The sequence below is a fragment of the Quercus robur genome, chromosome 7, assembly GCF_932294415.1.
Source record: "Quercus robur chromosome 7, dhQueRobu3.1, whole genome shotgun sequence".
NCBI lineage: Eukaryota > Viridiplantae > Streptophyta > Magnoliopsida > Fagales > Fagaceae > Quercus > Quercus robur.
Window position 1 is genome coordinate 7834174 of NC_065540.1, and position 24414 is coordinate 7858587.

Sequence of the window (24414 nt, forward strand, 5' to 3'; positions counted from 1 at the left end):
GTCCATTAATTCCAATCACAACAAATATGAACATATACACATCTAAGTTTTACATAGCAATAACAGAGGTACCCAAATACAAAAATAACAACCCTAACACAACTTTCATGGTCATTCACCCAAGTTAGATGTGCCATTTTATTGAGCTCATCATTAGGCCGGACTTGAGATGCCACTACGTTTAGTATTCTTGCATTCAACTTTGTAATCTTCATTGCATAGTTCTGCTGCTCAATTGTGATATCTAATTGATATTTCAATAAATCGTATTTAACATCTTCTGTGCTGGAACTATCTTCAGTTGAAGGAGTACTGGATGAAGTACCTTGTTGCACACTCCCACCTTCAATCTGCCAAAACTTCATAAAAGCAAGTTCTACATCCAATTTATGCTTAAACAACTTGTGGTTTGCCACAAAATATTGATGGACTTGGGCACGGGCTTCTTCCCATGTGTTGTACACCCCAGGCACACGACCAACAAACATGACATACGTCTTACCCTCTAGGTGGTCGAGAGGATAAACAGTTTAAAAACTCAATTTGGTGTTATGACATACATATTTTTAGCATACCAAATTATTTGACATACCATTCATCAAAACATAATTGCTTAAAAAAATGTAAAATATTTCATCAAAACAAATCATTTTGACAACGTACTTTAAAAAAATAACCATAAAATCATCTCAAAAACTCTCTCGTTCTCTCCGTTTCTTCTCTCTCTCTCTCTCACCCATGGCTCCAGTAATCCAGCTCTCCCTCAGACTCCCTCCATCTCTCACTTTATTATCTATTAATGCTCTTAAATTCTTATATGTTTATCATTATATATATATAAAAAAAAATCATAGTAATATATCGAAAATATAAATAAAAATATATTAAATAATTTATTAAAAAACATATTTTGTCGCACTCGTATCATAATCTAAAAGCTCACTTACTTTGAAACATAGACAACAAAAATGGAATTTTGATTTTGGGATCCTAGATTCCTAGTCTGAATTGAGATATGATCTAATTTAGATGACAAAAATGGAATTTTGATTTTGGGATCCTAGATTCCTATTCTAAATTAAGTTATGATCTGTTTATAGTTTGTTAGATTAGGGAATAGAGATAATTATATGCATCACAGGGATGTATGATTCTCCTCTAGAGGCTTGTAAAAAAACTCTTTCATATTTGATTGTTTATAAACAAGTTAAGTTTAAGCCTTAATTTTAGACGTTTAATAAATGAGTCAAGCCCATAAAAAATAATTATAATGAATTAACTTGTTTGGTTTATGATCCTGGTAATAAGATTGATATAAGTTTGAAAAATAAATTACTTATATGGTCCAATTCCTAATTAAAATTGGTTTAATAATATAGTTAATATAAGTTTGATAAAATACGTGTATGTACTTTTAAAAGCTTAATATTAAGTCAAAGTTTGAGCTTGATATTAAGCTTGAGCTCAATTTGACTAATGAATTAAGATGAGCTCGAGTTTTTAAACCATCTAGTAAGCTTAAGCTCAAACATAATTTGTAGACATAGTTCAAATTTAAACTTATTTTAAACATTTTATATTTGTTATTAAGCCAAAATTGAACATATAATACCCAATAAAACCTAGCTTGTTTTCGCTCTAAAACCTAGCTTGTTTTTGCTCTAATAAGTGAAAGGGTGGGGGGTACAGACAAGAAATCTTTTCAGGGTATGACTTGTGTCCGGTGGAAGTTTTCACTGGACACGTTAGATGGTGGACACATGTCCACTCTTGGACACGTGTCCAAATCCGAATGTAAGCCGTGTCCATCTTTTCACACAACATACAATACCCTGACTACGCTGGAAAAGAGGTTTACTAACTAATAATTACTTTTACTCATCAGAATTGATTGATGATTTACCAGGATATCATAAAAGTACTTAATTTATTTAAAGTGAGATTTGAAAGACTAAGATATACCAACATATATATAAAAAGAACACAATAAATTAAAAAGAAAAATGATATTCTAAGCTGCCGCTCTCCAGTTGTCTTTTTCTTTATTTGGAATATTGGGTTAAAGTACAAGATGTCACTTCTAATGAAATATATATGGATTAGGATCATGTGCCACATTTGTCTTATTTTGATGATTGCCTTCCTTTTTGTCGTCAATTCACTTGATGACTTTGTTGCAGTGATTCAGATACATATGGAGGGCTATCTATACATCACCCATTTGGCTTTAATTACACCGTAAGGTGTTCGTCATGGATAGTTTATTATGAAGTTCATCTAATAAAAAATTAATATAAATTAATAAAATAATTAAAAATAATATTAAAGTGATAAGCAAAATTCAAAAAGTTAACTTTATTAGGTATATAACTCATAAAATTGGTAAAAAATCTGACAAAAAATTGTCTTTATTGATGTAAAATTGTCACTACCCCTTTAAGAATAGTATTAAGGTTATGTCTACTTGTGTTTAATTTTTGATATCAACAAGTGCTTATTCCTATCCAAAGCCATTCATATGGACCAGTGTTTCTACTTGATACTTGTCCTTCTTTATTGAATTTTTCCAGGGAAACAAAACACGTGGCATTTTGGCTTAAAAAAAATGATGTTTAACACTTCGGGAAGGTTGTTTTTATTAAGAAATGACTCGATGGGGTTTTGAAAAAGTGGGGGGTCGAAAATGATATGTCGCAGGGTTACATTGAAGCATAAACACTGTGTTATTAACACGCGGTTTCTACTTGCCCTCATTCCTAATCAAATGATTCAAGGACAGACGTTGGGGATGAATTCTTTGGTCGCAATGATGTGTTGTGTTGAACAATTGCGATCTTAGTGTTTTTTTGGACAAATAATGGAGATATTAGATTTGAAAGACAAACATCAAGACACTACCAAAAAAAAAAAAAAACAAAAAACAAAACAAAAACAAAGACGTTTAGGGTTTGTTTGGATCATTTTTTTTCATCATTCAATTTCGGTCACTCATCATTCATCACTTATCACTCATCACTTAAAATACCTCACCCTGTTTGGCACCATCACTCACTTCTCATCACTCAATATTTTTCACACTATTTATAGGCCCCATACCTGTCACTTGGTCAGAGCAAAACTATTTTGTGGGCCCCACCATTTTCTCTTTTCTCATTTCCCCTCCTTCACCCCTGTTACTCTCCCAAAACACAAACCCGAACCCAGCTTCAACCACAATAACAACAACAGCAACAACAACAACAACAGCAACAACAACAACAACAACAACAACAACAACAACAACAACAACAACAAAATCTGGCCAATCAGACGGCTAATTCCACCTCCACCTCAGCTAGCGACAATGACGACGAGTCAATACAGAACCAATACGGCGACGGTCTTCGTCCACGGCCTTCGTCCATCAACCAATACAGAACCGATGCGAGATCTTCGTCCACAGTCTTGGCTGGCACACCACACCAAAACCCCAATTGCCGTGTTCAAGGAATGGGTATTTTGAAACCCATTCATGTGGGTATTTTGAAACCCCAAATCCAAGTCCAAACCCAAACCCATCCTTACCCAATCATGGAGTGTAGCTTCAGACCAAAAAATTTTATGATGAAGAACAAAAAATAAAAAGAAAAGAAAGAAACCCAGAAACTCGAACCCAGTGAAAAAAAAAAGAAAAAAGAAAAAAGAGGAAGAACAATGGAGACCGAACCTAGGAGAAGAAAGAAAGAGAAAAAGAAGGAGAAAGTGTCTGGAGTTGAGTTGACAAAACAATGTAATGGGTCCCACCATGTGTGTTTAATTACAAAAATGTCATTGGGTTATGAGTTATGGAAATTGAAAATAGCCAAAATGTGTTTTCAATTTCCATAACTCATAACTCAAAAATCAGAGAATTGAGTGATGGAAACAGAGTTATTGTGCAGCCAAATAGATATTGAGCTATGGGTCCCACCATTTTTGAGTTATAAGTTATGGAAATTGAGAATTGAATTACGAAAACAGGCCATCCAAACAGCCTCTTATAATCACTGGATTATTATTTAAACTCCAATTTAGTTGCTTTCATGTTTGAGAGATGTTTTCTAAAAGTTGGCCTGGAGAGCAAGACATTAAATCTCAACCTTTTGCATTCTATATATTTAAGGCTTAAATTAATTGATGTCTTGGTCTTTTTTCTTTTTTTTAAAAGAGATAATTACAACATGTTTTTAACCCCATAACTCGAACTCTTTCTCCCCTCAACCCCCAAACACTTTGTGCATTGGGAGGTGCCAATTCAGCTACAAAGCCTTTGGCAATTGATGTCTTGGTCTAATAATTAGAAGGCAATCATCATGAAGCGGGTCCAAATATTTAGCTTGTTTTTAAGTAAAAATATTTTCCAAAAAATATTTTCTCATTTTCAAGTGTTTGTTTGCATTTCCTCAAAAAAAAAAAAAGTTTTTGTTTGCAGATAAAACATCGTCAAACTTGTATAATATTTTCTATTAATGGTAAAATCTTTTGTTAAAAATTGTAAAATGTTTTATGTTTAAAACTTTGGTAAAATATTTTGCAAAAACATACAGTGGCTTCCCTTACCTCCATACGGTGGCTTGGTCACCAGTTTGGTGGCCAAAGCCACCGCTCCAACAATAGGTGTTGGTTGTTCAACTTAGCTCCGGCAATCGATGCTGGTGGTTTGGTGGCTGGAGACACATTTCAACAACCAGTGCCAGCAGTTTGGTCACCAAAAACACCACCTAGTGGTCGTTCGGTCACTTGACCTTTGGCACTAGTGACTCCGTTGGTTGAGCCACCGATTTAGGTGGTTTGGTTGAAAAATTTTACTAGTCATGCAAATACTTGAAAATATTTTACATATAAATATTTTATTTGAAACAAATGGAGTGAACATAATGTGTTTGTCCAAAAAAAAAAAGTAGAAGTACAAATTAGCTAGATCAAGGGTTAGCAGAGGTTAAACCTCATTAAAAACAGTTTATGACTACAATACCGTTGAATAGCATCTGGCAATCGATGCTGGCGGTTCGGTGGCTGGAGACACATTCCGACAATCAGTGCCAGCAGTTTGGTCACCAGAAACACCACCTAGTGGCTGTTTGGTCACTTGACCTTTGGCACTAGTGACTACGTTGGTTGAGCCACCGATTTTGGTGGTTTGGTTGAAAATTTTTACTAGTCATGCAAATACTTGAAAATATTTTACATATAAAATATTTTATTTGAAACAAATGGAGTGAACATAATGTGTTTGTCTAAAAAAAATAAAAAATAAAAAAATAAAAGTACAAATCAGCCAGATCAAGGGTTAGCAGAGGTTAAACCTCAGTAAAAACAGTTTATGACTACAATACCGTTGAATAGCATCCATACTTTGTTGGCTTCTCTAAACATGTGCTCAATGCATTGGCCGGAGAAAAGTATTCAATAGGTTTCTTTATTCATTGGGGAGAAGCTCAATCGTAAGAACAAAATCACTTTGTTGGAACAACAAATTGATTGATAATGACCATAGCATTCTCAATCTTTTCATGAGGCACCTGACTCTCCCTAATTCGTTTAACTTATTGAGTCCTCAACCCTTTCATGCGGCACCAGACTTGGACATGTTTGTAATAATTAATTCCCAATTTTTATTTTGAACATGTTCAATTGCGCTGTCAATCTATATTCTATGGGAAAGATGTTCGTACTTATTGTGTTTTCTTTCATTGAGTCAGTGTTGAGCTTGAGTGTTGTCATTTCTCAAAAATGTTTTTCTTATTACTTCCTTTTACCTTTAATAAACATTAGAATATATGTCTAATTAGTAACTTACCCAATTTGATGATGTGGGTTCGCCTTTATTTACTGGTGTACCTATCAGTTTTTGACTTATTGCTGTCAAGTGGATTGCCTAGCCACTAGGCAAAAGGGAAAAATAAAATAGCCTAATTTTTATTCAGATCTTGAAGCTACTTAATAAAGAAAAACATTAGTCCAATTATTTAAATGTTTGTTGCCTTAATTAGATATCTTATGGTTTCAAGAACAAAATAAGTATATCTTATTTGTACTTCATTCTTTATAGTTAAAGGGTAATTCTTAGGACACAGAAAAGTGCATAATTTTGTACCACAACTCGTCTATATGGTGAGTTATAATTGGTGTAAGTGTGATGATGGGTTATATGGACACACTTGTGCTAATTAAATCTCATCACATAACGAGTTGTGACACAAAGTTGTGCACTTTTCTGTGTCCCTTGCATTACTCAAAGTTAAAACTCTACTGCTCTGACAGATAAGAACTAACTAATAGTACACCTGACTGTACCCAAAAATGCTAAGTAATACCAATAGTTTTAGTTAATGATATGCATATTATTATATGGATTTTACTAATATGTGCCTTGGCACACATTAAGCTTTCTGTTTTTGGAAACATTTTCTCGAGAATTAAAAAAGTAATGACAGTTTTTTCAATTCTCGAGAAAATGTTTCCAAAAACAGAAAGCTTAATGTGTGCCCTAAGGGCACACATTAACCGGACCCTTATTATATTACCTACCTGATTAGATCAGAATCTTGTTAAATAAATAAATGTTCAGATCAGAATCTTGATCTTTACCCCATGTTCGGGTGGTGAGAATTGACTATTGAGACACCTTTTTGTTGAGTCTTGGACATGCTTGTTGTCAGTGTTTTTAGGCTGCCCAAAGAGACAGAGAGAGCAGTAGAGTTTGGGCTAGATCAACCAATTTGGAGCTATTGAAAATGTTGTGGGATACTGCCTGAGCTACAGGCCCAAACTTTATAGATAAAGACTGGTATTTATCAAAGGAAATTTACTGGACTCTTTCAAATTATGATCTGGGCTCACCTGAGAAATACAAATTCATAGCCAGAAGGCTAAGGCAAATCACCAGTGGTTCATGCTAAGGTGTTAATTAGTAAATAAATGTTCTTCATTTTTATTTATCTCTACTAAGACAAAATTTTGGCTCAAGAAAGTTTCTCCATCTATTATATCTGCTAAGGAAAAGTTTTGGTTCAAATGAGTGGCTATAAAATTTCATTTCACTGGGTCAAAATTGGGTGCTGGGAAAGCTGATGGTAATGGGACCATGTTGATGATCGTGAAAATGATGTTGGAGTGTTCTTTCATTTTTTACATGAGAATTCTTTTTTGTCTAGGTAGCAACCCACTACAGGGCAGGATAGTACGATGTGATCCTAAAAATATTAGTGGTACTACCTTATTATTTACCACCAAAAGTTTTTAATAATTCACATGGTATGGTGCTATTTTCTTTTTCATAGTTTGATAGTGGAGAGAGACGATAGATTTAATTCTTAAATGTTTCAATTCAAAATGTCAAGAAGTTTTAATAAGCTATCAAACTCTTGGCATCCGTGATTTTTTTTTTTTTAATTAATTAAGATGAAGAAATATTATTAATCATGAGACCGAACAAAGGGCATCGACAAAAAGGGGGAACTTGCCCAAAATCCTCAATAAAAACTCACTAAGGGATGGGTGAGATGAGTTGGGGTCCCCAAGTTGAACAAAAAGAAGCCAATTGACAAGAGAATGGGCTAGCCAGCTAGGCCATTGGAGGCTCTATAGCAAGAATTAATTATGAAAGTTCAATTAGTGTATAAAACACTATAAACGTTTAGATCCCCAATTAACAAATTACCAATTCAAGTTTAAACTTAAACAATTAATATGCGGAATATGAACATAAGCTTAATACAAAATTGATAAACAATCTAAACCAAATAAAATTACATCCACAGCAGAAATTAAATGGCAAAGATTAAGGGAAGAGAGATGCAAACACAGGGACAACACAACGATGTGTTATCGAAGAGGAAACTGAAGCCCTCGGCGTAAAACCTCTCTGCCGCCCTCCAAGCGGTAACTAATCCACTAAAAAATGTAGTTGGGATACATGAACAGCAGAAGACCCTCTAAGCCTAATCTACCCAATGTACCTAAGCCCTCCAAGCTCCTACTCCAACGAGGTTACGTCAAACCTATTTCTTCTTTAGCTTATCGAATTCTGCTACTTGACCATAACATCAACCAATATGAAATTGGTCCCTTCTTAACTGCTTCCCAAAGCACCAAACAGCTTTCTCACAGATATGGGTATGGTGAGAAAATGTTTTGATAAAGTACCTCTCAAGGATATAACAATGTAGAGGAAGAGAGTAGAGGAATTTGAGTCTCTATATGAAGATTGTGGATGAGTCAATCTCATTTTTCTCTAGAATTTTTCTCTCAAAATTCTCTCTAGAAGCTCTCTATATTTCGTGAGTATAAGGGTCTATATATAGTGGGATGAGAAAGAAATGCGAAGAGTCAGTTTTTCCCAAACAGAGTGGTCTGGCGACTTGGTCTCGAGACTGGACTGAGTCGCGGGTTCAAGTTGCGAGCTAACAGCCTGGCCAGCCTGGGACTTTTGTCCTGTAATGCAACAGCTGGCATGACGCTTCAACTTTTGACATGCTTGGCACGTGTGCAAGCCGTGATCCACCCGCAAGATCAAGTCGCGAGTCCCTGCTTCTTTGCACAATCTTGAGCATTTCTTCACACTCTCTCACACACTACCCTTACATGATTCCCACCTAAATACAAGGTTACTAATTGCTAAAATACAAGCAAATTTGGTACGGAATAAAGCTAACAAGATGGTTGATAAAATTTCAACCTTACAAATTACAACATGGGAGAACTGAGAGAGCAGCAAGTATATATTAGAGATGATAGCTTTGAGGTCCCATGGAGGAGTAGAGCTAGAAGAAATGAAGAATTGATTGATTTTGGCATCTGGGGCCATTTGTTTGTGATATTTTTAGTTTTTTTTTTTTCATTTATTTTGGGTGGGTTCTATAATGCTTCAATTACCAAAATTTTGACGGTTAAAATTTGATAAAGCATTATTGATATAAACACAAGTCTCAAATAATGAGAAATAAGAAAATATCTTGATCATTACAATAGGAATATGTGAGTGTTCACACTCAAAACTCCAATATTTCAATGGAAAACTTTATGTGAAGATAGTTTTTCACATTTTCCTATATTTGGTAGTATAAAAAGTGGGTCAAAAAAAAAAAAAAAAAAAAAACTATCACTTGACATGTGATAGAATTGTTTTCCACTAAAATTTTCTAGAGAAGAAGAAAAAAAAAAGCTTCACATAAAATATAATTATTTTCCTTATTTAGCTTCACACTAGATAGAATTGTTCTTTAGAAAGTTGCTACTCTAAATAAAGGAAGTTAAGCAATAGTTTTTCAACTCATTTTAAAGTTGCTATTTGCTAACAAATATAGAAAAATGATTTATTTTCTAGAAAATGTTAATGTTGAAACAAACAGAATGTAAGGGCATGTTTAGTATACCAAATAGAGATTAAACTATTAGTTATTCCCATTCATACATTTGGTTGTAAAATTAGAATGAAATTAATTGGCATATGGAAAGTTTGTGCAAATGGAAAGAGATACTTTTTTAATGATTTATTATTTTAATAATTTTTGTGTGCAAATGGAAAGTTGCATTTTTTATTACTAAGGAATAGATACAACAAAATAACCAACAAGTAATGCTATAGTCACAAACTATTTTAAAACATTTTTACAAAATGTTGATGTGACCAACCTTTTATTGGTTTTCATCTAGGCCCACCATTAATATCATTTTTTCATTTAGCAAATGATCATTCACCATATCAACAGTTTGTAAAAAAATTTGTAAAATAGTTTGTATCTCTAGCATTATTCATAGCCAAATAGTCATTCTTAATAAATAAATATTCCATTACAGGATCTATCACAACATACTAAACATTCCCTAAAGGGTTTGTATGGTAGTAATTGTTAGGAAAATGTCCTAAAAACACTAAAGACATGTTTGGTAAACTGTAATAGGTACTGTAATGTAATTATTCCTATGATTTAGCTATTCTTTAGTTTAATTATGTTTTTATTATAAGGAATAATCATCCTTATGACTATCTATTCTTCAATATAAGGAATAACTATTCATCTCTAAAGGAAATGTAATAAATATTTTTTAGTAGATGAATAATTTTTTAAATTAATATATTTCCTAATAAATCAACTTTCAATATACACATAAAAATTATAAAAATAATAAATCATAAAAAAATAACTCATCCAGGCCTCTCTCAAATTTAACAAATATTATTTTTTTTTTAAAATATAATTGTATGAGTAAGATATTTCTTAAAATAAATTTTAAGTTTTATTTTAATGTTACAACCCACAACCACCTTATGATTATAAAGAGATTTAGTTATTCCATCACAACACATTTTATCCATAGTAATAAATATTGCAATTCTTTTTGTAATCCTCATTTAGTGTACCAAACGTGCTCTTAAAAGTGTTCTCAAGATTATTTCCTAAAAATTGATTTTTGCTATTTTAAACTAAACAATGTTTATTTTAAATAAGTCACATAACATGTTAAAAAATTCTTGTGATCAAAAACTATACATTGATAGTCTCTTCAATCATCATATCATGGGTTAGAGTAAGATAACTTCAAATGTTTTTGGAATCAAATTTTTTTATTTTAAAAATAAAAATCCTTTTGTTATCTTGTAACTCATAAACTTTTTACTTTTTTTTTTTTGGCTTGCAAGAGTTAGATGAATAGGTAAAAAAGACTATTTGGAGTTTCAATCATTTCTTTTCCGGACAAAGTTTGGCAACAAACTTGATTGTAGCTTAAAAATATATTTTGAAAATCTAACCATTGAAATGCATGTTTTTTTTGCTTTTAACATACATGTCAAATTTTGTGTTAATTAAATATTATTTACTATTTGATATATAAATTTATTTTTTATACATAATTTTATACCACGAAAACTTAAAATTTAAACATTTGATTGATGACATAGTTATTGATCTTTGATCTTCTGAAAATTTTGTAAGCATGGAAAATATTAGAAGAATATAATCTAATAGCAGATCTGTCAAAATTTACATCTTATAAAAAGATATTGAGTAAAATTGTAATTTTAAGTTAAAATTACAATTTTACTCAATATCTTTTGTCCTTTCCAAAATTAAAATTACAAATCATCACCATTACATCACAACTACCTTAATAAAATCTCAATTCAATTATAGAAACAACTCGCGCCTAACCTCTTCGATCAGGAAACCCATAAACCCGTCATCACCGCAATCAAATTTGAATAGAGAACTCAAATGTGAGCAGAGAACTCTTAACCCATTGAGAATCAAGCACCCATCGACTTCGATCTCAAAGTGGTCGACAGAGTAAAGAAGTTTTGACCCGTGACCAAGAAGAATTAATGCATTTGTTATGATTTGAAGGGTGATTGTTAGGTAAAGGAGCTTTGAGTCGTTGATTCACAATCAAGATTGCCTCAAGAAACTAGGAAGAAGAAATGGTTAGGAACTTTAGGATTCAATTTTTTTACAATTTGTAAAAAATAGATATCTCAAATTTGAAAATTTCGTTTTGATTTTTTTTTTTTAAACCTATTCTCAGCAATGTAATTAGCAAATAATTTTCAAAAACTAAAACTAAAAACACTCAATTAAACACCATAATGAACTTTTTTTTTTCTTAAAGGAGAAAAACTATTTTAAAAATGTGCTACCAATTACCAAATAGCCCTTAATTGTTTCTTCTTATTTTTTATTATATTCGGGGTCAATAGTCAAAGACTTAAGGTCATTTCTTCAAATTTATCTTCATTCTTCTTATACCAATATAAATTATGATAAGAAATGCTCAATTTTTTTTTGGTACTCTTGCTATGGTTATGCAGTAACATATAGATTTTTTTTATCTCTGAAAAGCTTCTGCTATAAATTTTGAACCAAGTGCTTTCTTCATTTTTGTTATGAGAATCGTGGAACTTTCTCGCTATCTTTCAATTTTTGAATCCCCTTAGCCATTTGATGGAATTACCTAAATGTTTTGCCAAAAATGTGTCACACATAGTCATGTGCTATTATAGTTTTTTTTTTTTTTTAATAGGTAAACTTATAATATTTAAGTCACTAGTCACCAATTTTTCTTATGTACAACCTTGCGTCATCTTTTGATTAACACATCTCTTCAATGTTCAATAATACAAGTTGCAACATAATCTTTTCACTTGGATGAACATGGATATTTTGTCTTTGATTTGTTTTATTATCCACGTGTAATTTTTAGCATGCCCAATGTTTCTCACTATTAATTTTTGATCATGTGCAGTGACTACAGTTTTCTTCTTGCCCTCTCTTAGCATCTCTACACTCTAATATCCTCTTTAAGCCAATTTTCTCTATATTTTTTTTTAGAGTAAACCCGCAAAACAACACTTCAACTATTTCTCCAAAACGCATAAATTTTTTCGAATAGCTACAATGACTCTTCACACATGAAGAGTCACCGTAACTTTGTAAGCAAATTTTAAAACTAAAATACTTAGTTTTACAACAACAACAAAAAATTGTATAGAGGATTTGTATTAAAAAAAAAAAAAAAAAGGTTAAAGATACTCTTCATATCAAAATAAAAATCTAATTCTTGCTAGGTAGGTACACTTTTGCAAGTTGTAAAGAAAGAAGGGAGTTAACCCAATTGGCCGAGTGCCAAGCACTCGGTCTCAAAGCGGTTGTCTCCGGTTTGATTGGGTGCTCTACAATTTAAGTTTGGTCACCAACACTTTGAAAAAACTCTTTAAGTTAACGATTTACCCCGCTATGGGTCCATCCGTCGCAAACAGTAATTAGTCTCTAGTTGAAAATTTTTAAAAAACATTGTGGAAAACCAAAAAAATAAAAAATAAAATTATAAAAAAAGGGAGTTAATCAACATTAATACAATGCTTCCTCCTTATCGGGATTAGCAAAGATTTAATAATTATAAAGGACCCAGAAGGAGTAGATGAATTGGAGTAACTCTTTCTTAATTAGGGAAATTCCAACTTGTAAGTATTAGGAATCTCCAACTTGCTTGGTGACAACTTTCTCCAAAAAGAAAAAAAAAAAAATGCTTAGTGACAAATATGTAATGATTAGCTGATTACATTCTCCTAATATGATCATTAAATTAATCTAAGTAAGACACATTAATAATTGAGTTAGGTTTGATGTAGACTGTGACTATATGAAATTACTTTTAGAGTCAAGACTACTCTAGACCAATAATGCAGGGGAAAATTAGACATGCCAAAGCAAATTATGTGTGCAAAGTTAAAAATCAATGTGTCAAGTAAAGGCCATGTGGCTCTTTGTTTTAGTTTTAGTTTAAAATCTCATTGAATTTCATAGTGGTCCGCTTAATTATTTACTTTTTTTAAAAAATCAAATATTTGCAGTTTCCAAAGTTTTCTTTTTTTTTTTTTTCTATTTACAATCACACAAATTATTTTTTAAACAAAGAAATTAATGAGAATAAACTAGTTCAAATACAGTCTAAATATCTTTAAAACAGAAGTCTTTAACTTTTGGTTGATCTCACAATATTTTGTCATATAAACTTTTGAGGTCTCATAGATTTACACATTATTATTTTATTATTTATTTTAAATTCTATTCATCATCAAACCCTAGAAAAATGCTAGGGACCAAAAAAAAAGAAGAAGAAGTAATGTTAGGATCACATGAAATGGCACATCTTTTACCGCAACTCGTCACATGGTGAGTTGTAAATGGTAAATGTAAGATGGTGGATCAACACCTCCGCTACTTTGTGACAAAAATTGTGTCCTTATCATCTTAAACGGCCAAAATGGGCATTTGCTCCTTTCACCAAAACTTTCCAGCAAAATGCCCCTGTTTTAAACTCGATATTTAGAAAATGGAGTATGTGAAATCAAACTTAAAAAAAAAAAAAAAAGGGAACTCGAGTTTCATGTAAAATTTCTCACATTACTCGATTTTCATCAAATCGAGTTTCAGAACAAGGACATTTTGATACATTTTGCTACATCTTTTGGGCGAAAGAGGCAAATCCCCATTTTGTTCGATCTTAAACCCTAGATTAAAATCTTACCAAATCACGTTTTCTTAAAATAGAAAAATATATAGTTTCATATATAAACTCAACTATAATAAAATGCCTATTATTATAATGGACAAAGTTTAGTAATAAAATTAGTTATAATATTAGGTTACAATCTTATTCAATATCTTTTTATTGGAGGTGAATTTTGACAAATACATTATTGGATTACATCTTGTTCTTATATCCTTCATACTTGCAAAATTTCTAGAAAATTTAAAATTAATAGCTAGGTCATCAATAAATATTTTAAATTGCAAGTTTTTATAGTTTAAGATTATGCATAAAATATAAACTTATAAATCATATAATAAATAATATCTGATTGACACAAAATTTGACATGTGTATTAAGAGCGTAAAGAACATACAATTTAATGATTATATTTTCAAAATATGTAGTAATATTTATTTTATTGAGTAAAATTGTAGACTTGTAGTCTTAGACTATAATTAGTTTTGTAACTAAATTTTGTCCTACTATAATATAAAGTTCAATATATACAAACACAATCATATTATATATATATATATATATTAATAACTATCACAATTATCATATTTCATATTTCTTACTGACTAGTATTAAGAATAAATAAGACTTTTGTTATGTTTTCTATATTTATACTATTTGCTTTATTATTTATTGATCCTTTTCAACTTTCTATTTTTTTTTTACCCTTACAATAATAAGTAGTGATTATTGAGTCTGGATTCCAATAAAAAAAATCACAAAAACAAAACTATGTTAATTTTTTCCCCTGAATAAACAGAAACCCTGTGTCATTAGGGTTTCAAATTTTCATGATTTTAATTCATTAGTTTAGCTACCTAATTTGCAAACACATCTAAAAGAAAGGAAAGAAACAGAAGCTTCTTTCTTTTCTTTTCTTGATAAGAAAAAGAAAGACAGAAGTTTGAAAGACCACATGGACCATCGCCAGAAATCTTTCGTACTTTACATCCACCACCACGCATGCACAACCAAATCATTAATGAAGAAAAAGACGGAACTAAAAAATATCTTTGCATCTTTCTCAATTGAAGTTGATAGATTCGACTCGATTCGATCAAACAAAGAAAACATCGATATATATATATATATATATATATATATATGACAGAGTACCGATCAGACTCATCATCAGAGATTCCATCTGAGCTAGGACGAAAAAATCTCTCATGCGCCTTGCGCATGAAATACCAGCTCAAAGGACCACAGTGATATTGAACTCGAACCTCCTCGTCATCTCACGTGGTAGTTGGCCAACAAGCTATGACCACTTGTTTTTATTTATTTTGTATTTACCATAAACAACAACAATATATTATATATACCGACTTTAAACTTTTGTCGCTGTCACACTTGTCCCATATAAATCTCATCACTGAAACAAGAAAAAATATATATATCTTGGTCGGCCGTGACTTTAGTTTTCCCCGTAAGTGTGCATTAATGCAGCTCTTGTTTATCCTTCATTTTATTTTGCCATGTGGGTATTGGATTGTAATATAGTATGGATATACAAAAAAACATTGCTTTTATAATTGGGATCCGTAAATCAAAGCCGATTATACATTCGGCTTGTTATTAATTAATGAGATATTTTAGATATAGTAGGTTCTAATTTTTTTTTTTTTTGGGAAATATTAATGAGTGCTCTTAGGGTACTAGTTAAGAATCCAATTAAAGAAAGTTTTGACATCACTTTTATGGGAAATGAAAAAAACTGTCAAAACATTAATTTTTTTTTTTTTCCCATAAAAACTTTCTTTAAATGGATTCTTAACCAATACTCTAAGGGTACTCGTTAATATGACCATTTTTTTTTTTTAATTTATAGATTTTTTTTAGAAGAAAATAATGTATTTAAACTCCGTTTCTGATGATTGCGTTTTTATTATCAAACCAAGACATCAATTGTTTTTTGGTGTAGATAGGGATTGAACTTCAAATCTTTTATTCAACCATCAGAGATTTTACCAGTTGAATTAATTGGAACCTACTAATAAATTCTAATTAGCTCAACCAAAAAGCAATTATCATGAAAATGGACATTCTTCATAAATAAATAAATAAGTAAAATGAGATTTTTAAAATAAAATATATGGCCGAAACTTGACATATGTGAAGTAAAATGACTAAAATCTATTCGATTTGTTTTTAGGTTTTACCCGCGTAAAAGAAAAGAGAGAAGGCTTGAAAAAGGGGGGAAAAAAAACGATTAGCCTTTTTGGAAAAGCAAGGGATAATCTTACAACACAAATGAGGTATTGGTCAAGTAATCATATTAAATGAACTTTCTTGGCTTAAACAACATTTATGGTAATTGTCACGTATTCTTAAAGAACATGTTTGCCTTCCTTCCGCTTCGCTTTTGTTAGGTTTGTATTCCTTCCACGGCTACTTATTTTGCTTTGAACGGGACATAAAGTTCATTACGTCACATTTCCTAGTTTGTGTTAAATCTAAAATTTGACAAATAATGTCACTAAACTATAAATTTTATGGCCACATTTATCAATTGTTAAAGTTCTTGAGAATTTTTTTTTTTAAATATATTAAAACTAAAAACATTCTATATCTTTCAAAACCTTGTAAATCAATTAATATTCATAATATTTCTAACAAAACCGTTTAAGGTTCAATTCTCGGGCTCTCAATTATCAAAATATCAATAAATATTATACATCTAAATTTCCTGAGGAAATTAATATTACATTATTAAAGGATAATATGATATTACAAGTTGAAATTGTCAGACTTATTTGTTAAGTAAGGAAATAGAATTGAGTAAATGAAGTTTGTAAATGTAAACTCCAAATTTATTCTAAAAATTGTACTCATGATTTTTTAGTTGAGTAATGCTACAGTCACAAACTATTTTACAACATTTTTACAAAATGTTGATGTAGTCAACTTCTTATTGGTTTTCATATAGGCTCACTATTAATATCATTTTTTTCATTTACCAATAATCAATCACTACATCAGTAGTTTGTAATAATTTTTGTAAAATAATTTGTATCTCTAGCATTATTCTTTATAGTTATATCTAATTTAGGAAATAAGGTGTTTTAATTATTTTGTTTAGCACCTTTTGTCCCTAATACAAATAGGATGTCTTTTTTTTTTCTTTTCTTTTTTTGAAAGAAAAGATAGAAAATAATAGGATGTCTTTTAAAAGAATATATAAAAGAAATTAAACATGTGTCTTATATATTAAAAGAAAGTCAAATAATAACATAAATTTTTTTTCCTTTCTCTTTTGGGTAAGATCATTGTTTTAGGATAAATGTAGAAACAAAAAAGGAAGGGCACTCACATGTACAAAATTATTTTAGATTTTTTTTTTTCATACTTGTTAGGAATAAATGGGAAGGAAAATTTGAACCCTAATTCTCCATATAAGGGAAACTAAACAATTTCTTCTTTTTTTTTTTAAATGGGCAAATTGAAACTTTCATTTTAAGGAGAAGATAAATACAATACATCTTGAATTAATGCTGACTTAATAATATTAAAGATTTTCTCTATTCAAATTACATAACTATCAATACCCTTGACATATTAATTACTTAGTCAAGATATGTTTTAGTTGATTGCCAAGGCCTTTGCCTCTTTTATGAAACTAAACAATGTCATTGTTGTAACTCTCTCTCTTTTCTTTTTTTTCTTTTTTTCTTTTTTTTTTTTTTTTTTGGGAGCAAAAGATAAAGGTTTAACAAGTGACTCTTGGCAAAATTCTTTTAGATTTTAAGAAATATTAATCATATTATTACATATATCAAAGCAAATATTGGAAATGCGCAATACGTTATCACATACTCAGATTTATATATATATATATATATATAACCAAAACCTCTAAAACTCTTACAATTTTCCACGTCAGCACAATATTTAAAAAAAAAAAATAAAACACTATAAATTGTTATTTTCTTTTTAATTTTTTAATGTCCTTTTTTTTATCGTTCTTATTTTCTTTTAAGGTTGTAATTTTAATTATGAATTCAATTCTGATTGGGTCTCTATGAAATCTTTTTATCCCATTATATTAGGTGAATATTTAATTTGAAATGTTTTGGACTTCCATTCACACACAAATTTGGAATTCAATTCCCACTAAATCTATGAAATCTTTTTATCCCATTACATTATTATATAGACAGCAATGTTTTCATTGTTCTCTAAAACTCCAAGGCAAAGAGAAGAACAGCAATGGCAATGAGTTTGAACAATCTCTCGGATTTTCGATTGACATAAATCTTGCTTCGGCTACCTTTAAATTGTAGAGTTCAATGCAAAACACTGGTACTCTTTCAATTTCGTTTTTGGTTTGGATAAGTAGTAGAGATATTGTGTATATCTCTTTTTAATCAATGAGTCTGTGGAGGGGTGGGAACTGGGAACAAAAAATAGATAAGATCAAGAATACTTACACATTGTTACATACACCAAATGACTCGAACTTCACCATAATAGGACTTGAATTTAGGAAAAGAATTAGTGATAGACTATAACCATCACTGATAGTATAAGACTCTTTTAACTATATAAATTGAACAAATACTTAAACATACACAAAATCCTGAAAGGACTTGAATTCCCAATCCCAAATCTTGATAGACTCGAATTAAAAAAGAGTAATAGTAGTATGATTAAGGGAGTCGATTCCGTACCGTACCGGCCGGTACAGCCAGAATATACCGTACCGACCAGCAATCCGTTACGTTCGACCCCCCTATTTCATACCGAAAAAAATACCGGCTATACCGGCCTCATATTGGCCAATTTCGGGCAATGCCGGCCGGTACAGAAAAAAGTTTTTATTTTTATTTTTATTTATTTTTTATTTTTTAAAGTTTTGTAATTTTTGAATTTTTGTTAGGGTAGAATGGTAACTTATTTGCATTAACTTATTAGTATTATTTGTTTTCTTAGTATGCAATGGTAAATTTTAAGCTTTCTTTTTTTTTTTTTTTCTCTTTCAATTGATACTAAAGTCTAAAACCATAAATAATTAGTTCTGAATTGAGGAAATGTTTTATAGTAAACTTTTATATTTATTATAATATATATATACACACATACATACATATACATATATATATATATATATATAAATATAAAAAATAGAGGTAAACCTGAAACGGTACACCAGTATTGACCGGTATTCGAAATATATCGTACCGCTGGCCAAACCGGTATAGCCTCCTGTACGGTATTGACTCCCTTGAGTATGATAGGACTCTTTTAACCTAAGTCAATAGAAATTGATTAGTGTGTTCTATTATCTTGATGAACAAGCTTAAATTATGCATTAACCTCATAAATTTGTCCTTTAAATTTTTATTATTTAAAAACCAAAAAGGGTGTTGATATATTTCTTGTGGCATTTTTTCTTGAAGGCAAGAGCCCCTTTCTCTCATCAAGAATAAAAGTTAGAATCATAAGTAGATGAGAAGCAAGAAGGTGCCAGCCGAGGCTATGCAGATAATAGGAGCATTCCAAGTGCTTCCTAGATTGGTTGTCTTCTATCTCGATTAAAACTCTATGGCCTTTCAACTGGTACTACCTTCTTCTTCTTTTTACATTCATATATTCTGAAATCTATTCTTTCCAGTGCATTTATTTATCTTCATTCTCTAACGAAGTCAATTTATTCATCTGATACGCCTTTTTGTTATTGTTCTTCTACGGTTTGAAATGTTATAACTATTGCCTATAACACTAAATTAGCTTTTCCAATTCTCTCTTAAAAAAAAAAAAAAGTTTTTCCAAAACCTATTGCTCTAGATTAATTACTCTCTTTCTGAGTGTCAATGACATTTCTGAGTGTAATTAATTATTGTTTCCTATGAAAAAACTTCTATAGTTTCTAGTTTCTTATTTTTGGGTTACTTGGTTGCATTTTATATGGCAAGAAAAAAACCTAGGATTTTGCAAACTAATTGAGCAATGGGAGGCAGTATATTATATTCTTTCTCCAAAAAAAAATTATTATATTAAAAAAATGATTGAGACCTTAATTTTCATTAAAGATATGATGTCATTGATAATAGACATGGCATGCCTAACATTATTGGTGTTAGTATTTTTTTTTCTCTCTCTTAAATTGTAATTTATTTTTTCAAGTGATCAAAACTTTAAGCAAATTTAAAATTTAAAAATTTTGTTCAACTAATCTGTACATGAGCACGGTGCTTCACACGGGTTAACGACTAGTTACCAAATTAATATTCAACTTTGTTTTCTATAGCTTATAACGGTAGGACAATGATCATTCAATTAGTAGTACTACGTAACGTGTCCCAAATTTATTTTAGGTGTATTAAAAAAAGAGAAAAAAAAAATTGAAGAACAACGTATTGAAATCAAATTGCAAGACCGTACGTGGCCATGACAGCGAGGTTTTATTAGATATAAGTACTAATATTAAGTAGCACAAAGAATATATAAATATATATATATATATTCTGGGAAAGTAGCACAAAGAATTAAATATTAATCTTTCTAAAAAAAAAAAAAAAAAAAGGATTAAGAGCACTCGCGGTGTATAATAGAAAAAAAATACCATATTTTAGCTGACTAAATTTAAAATTTACTAATATCAATCTATGTAAAGTTGTATATAAATACTTTGTTATTAATTACTATACTTATTATGTAAATTTAAAATGACAATGTTAATTTTGTATTTAACTTTTTATTATTTCTCTACCTATTCTAAATTTCTGATAATGAATAAAGAGAGTGAATAATAATTGTTATATATAAAAAAGAAGAAAAATTTTAAAAATTAATATTTTAATGAAATATAGTGCAAATTAAGTAGATAATCTGATATAAAGTGTTTTGAAAAATAAATATATGAAATTAAAATATATATATTTATGCTAAAATAAAAAAATTAAAAAAAAATGAAGATGCAAATGTTCTTTAAAAAGGGGGAAAAAAAAAGAGTATGTATTAGCACAATGTGGGCCCCTATTTCTTGAAATTTATTGGGGCTGCTAATTGAGCAGTGGAGAGCCGTTGAAGTAGCTACCCTTATTGATAGTTCCACGTAGTAGATCTGACTATACACAAGGAAATCATCTAATTCTACCCTAAAAATCATGTGGTCGATGTTCAATTCCCATTTTTATGGAAATTTGACTTTAAAATCAATCAACAAAAAATCATGTGGTAGCCCTGTAATAGATGGATAGTGTTCAATCCTATTTTTTGTGAAATAAAGGGTTCCACATAGCTGCGACTTATGACCTTATATATAGTTCAATGATTTGTGTAAACCAAGTAGGAGAATTACTGTCAAGAGTATGTTATGCGAAATTTATGCAACTTTCTTTTGAATTTGTACAAAAGAAAAGATAACTGTGCATTTTTTTTTTTTTTTGGGGATGGGAACTGTGAAAATTCCTGTTAAAACACAAAAGTAGATATGAAATTAATTACATTATTTGAGAAGGAGTAGTCTAAATTATATATGTAGGGGCAAAATTTCCAAAATAGAACAATGGGCCTTGGGCCCCATACAGAGTCTAGCCACGACTGAGGAGAAAATGGGGTTCCAAAAAGACTTCTAGCCCAACTCTGATGAGTCCAAACTTATTTTAAAAGAGGTCCGAGGAGGAATTCCTCCTCAGACGTGCCAAATATGGTCCAAACGTGCACTCTATCCATAATAAGGAATCACTCCAACTAATATTGGTAGTAAGGACGAGCCTCACAAAGCCGGGAGAAGGAAGAGAGTACAGGATGTCCAGGGGGAAACCACAACTGCCGCATTAAATGCATGGAAGCTACTTTTCTGGCCGCATTAATGTGGAGAGGACAGGCAAACAGTGTTACCTTGGCCACTGCAACTCACAGAAAGGTAGGATAGATGTCCGATGGGACGGGCACTCAAGTGAAGGTCCGGACGATCAACAAGTGTAAGGTTCTGATTACTTTAAGAAGGCTATATAAGAGAAAGGCATCCCCATGAAGAGGGGATCGGACAAAAAGAGAAAGAAAGGAGAGATAGACAGAGAAAGACTATAGCCCTTAATCAGGAACGAAAGTGCACCCACATGTCTCCTCGGACCGAACATCCAGTGGACATAAAGGAGGTATTCTTATGTTCAAATCGCTGCATGGCCCAAAATTAGCTAACATACACTTCGTTAAGGCCTAGTTCTGTAACCCGCTCTCTACAAATTCATTATCTAGGGCTTTTTGGGCCAGAATCACTTACCTGCTGGGCCTGGACCCCAAAAATTGACCCTACAATTGGCACTGTTTGTGGGGAGAACTTGTGTCTCGACGAGTGAAACCGTTAGAAATGGAAGGATCAGGTCTGCGCCAAATCGGACACGCAGACTCCCAACGGCAAGACAACTTTTTGAATCTCGAACGGGGGAAAGATCAAGACAAGCAGCGAGAGGGCAGTGTGAACATCTCCCACACGGGCAAAAGTCGCTCGAAAGGGAAAGGTCACGCATCCCATAAGCGGAACGATCGCAAGGCTTTACAGCAAGAAATCGATGACTTGAAGAAGAAGCTGCGCCGAGCGCAGCGAAAACGTCCTTCACCCGGCTCGGACACTAGCAGTGAGGAGGACAATGAATACAAGCAGAGATCAAGAACCCCTCCAAGCGAGACTTTTTCCTATGAGGAAGAGCAGCCTCGTAAACGCGGCCATAAAAGCCCATCTTACCAAGGCCTGGCCAACGATGCCATGAGTAAGGCCTTGGACCGCATCTCCCAGTCACCTTTCACGCGTAGAATAGAGGGAGTAGAGCTTCCTTGGCGGTTCCATCAACCAACCTTTGCCATATACAATGGTCGGACAGACCCAGTAGACCATGTAAGTCAGTTTAATCAGAGGATGGCCGTCCATTCCAGGGATGAGGCGTTGATGTGCAAGGTGCTTCCGTCCAACTTGGGACCTATGGCGATGAAATGGTTTGATGGCCTTAAACCAAATTCCATAAATTCCTTTAAGCAGCTGACACAAGCTTTTGGTTCCCGCTTCATTACTAGCAGCAGAGTCCCTCGGCCCTTAGATTCCCTCCTATCCATGTCCATGCGAGAAGGAGAAACACTGAAGGCCTATTCAGACAGGTACTGGGAAATGTACAATGAGATAAAGGGAAATTACGATGACGTCGCCATTAGCACATTCAAGAGGGGCCTGCCGACAGAGCATGGTTTAAGAAAGTCCCTGGCTGGGAAGCCGGTCACTAGTATATGCCAACTCATGGACAGAATTGACAAGTACAAAAGGGTCAAGGAGGACCAGCAGACGGGGAAGGGCAAAGCGAAGGTTGTCCCTCAGGAGAGGAGGGACTTCAGGTCAGACCGCTTTAACAGTAGTAACAGACCAAGAAGAGACTACTCGAAATAGTCTGGATCCACTGGGGCATAGGCAGTCCATGCTGTGTTCTGAGAACCATTACACAAGATCTTAGAGAAGGTAAAGAGTGAACCGTTCTTTCAATGGCCAAGCAAGATGGCAGGTGACCCCTCGAAACGTAACCAGAATCTATATTGCACATACCACCAAGAGCCGGGTCACATCACCGATGACTGCAGGAATCTGAAAAACCACTTGAACCGGCTTGTCCAAGAGGGGAAGTTGAGGCATCTATTACATCACCCTGTGGGATGGCAGGAACAATCAAACATCGAAACCAGGCAAAGCACATTGAGGCTACCCATTGGCACAATAAATGTCATTCTCGCCACACTTGGAAGGACCGGATCCAATCCTCTCAGAGTAATGTCAGTGGGCAGGCTCTCGCCTGAAGTTGACGACATGGAATCCAAAAGGGCCAGAGCGATGGCCACGCCCTTAATCGGATTCTCGAATGAGGACAAACTGGGAACCCTTCAACCCCACGACGATGCCCTAGTCGTCACGCTCAGAATTGGGGGTTATGACGTGAAGAGGGTGCTAGTTAACTAAGGCAGCGCCATGGAAGTAGTGTATCCCGACTTGTATAAAGGATTGAACCTGAAGCTAGAGGTCCTGTTGGCATACGACTCCCCTTTGGTTAGTTTTGAAGGAAAAACCGTCACCCCGAAATGCATGATTAGGCTGCCTATACAAACAAACTCAGACGTGGTGGAAGTGGACTTCAATGTGGTAGATGCATACTCCCCCTACACTACCATCGTGGCCCGACCGTGGCTTCATGCACTAGGGGCTGTGTCATCAACCTTACACCAAAAAGTGAAATATCTGTTAGGAGGTCGAGTGAAAGAAATAATAGGGAACCAAGTGATGGCCCGGCAATGCATAGTGTCAGCAATCTCACGACGACCAAACAGTGAGCCCTCCACCTCAGCCGAGAACGACTTATAGCAATT

At 32.6% G+C, this 24414-nt stretch overlaps 1 protein-coding gene across 1 annotated transcript; it reads left to right on the plus strand.

Annotated features, from left to right (window-relative positions):
- The first annotated feature begins 23554 nt into the window (after positions 1 to 23554).
- Positions 23555 to 24010, plus strand: LOC126690970 (uncharacterized). Its single transcript, XM_050386062.1, has one exon. It carries the CDS (start codon positions 23555 to 23557, stop codon positions 24008 to 24010), a length of 456 nt encoding a protein of 151 aa, XP_050242019.1.
- The last annotated feature ends 404 nt before the right edge of the window (positions 24011 to 24414 follow it).

What these genes read in the sequence shown, in the direction of transcription:
- LOC126690970 (XM_050386062.1), top strand. Translation starts at nt 23,555, where the DNA reads ATGGCAGGTGACCCCTCGAAACGTAACCAGAATCTATATTGCACATAC.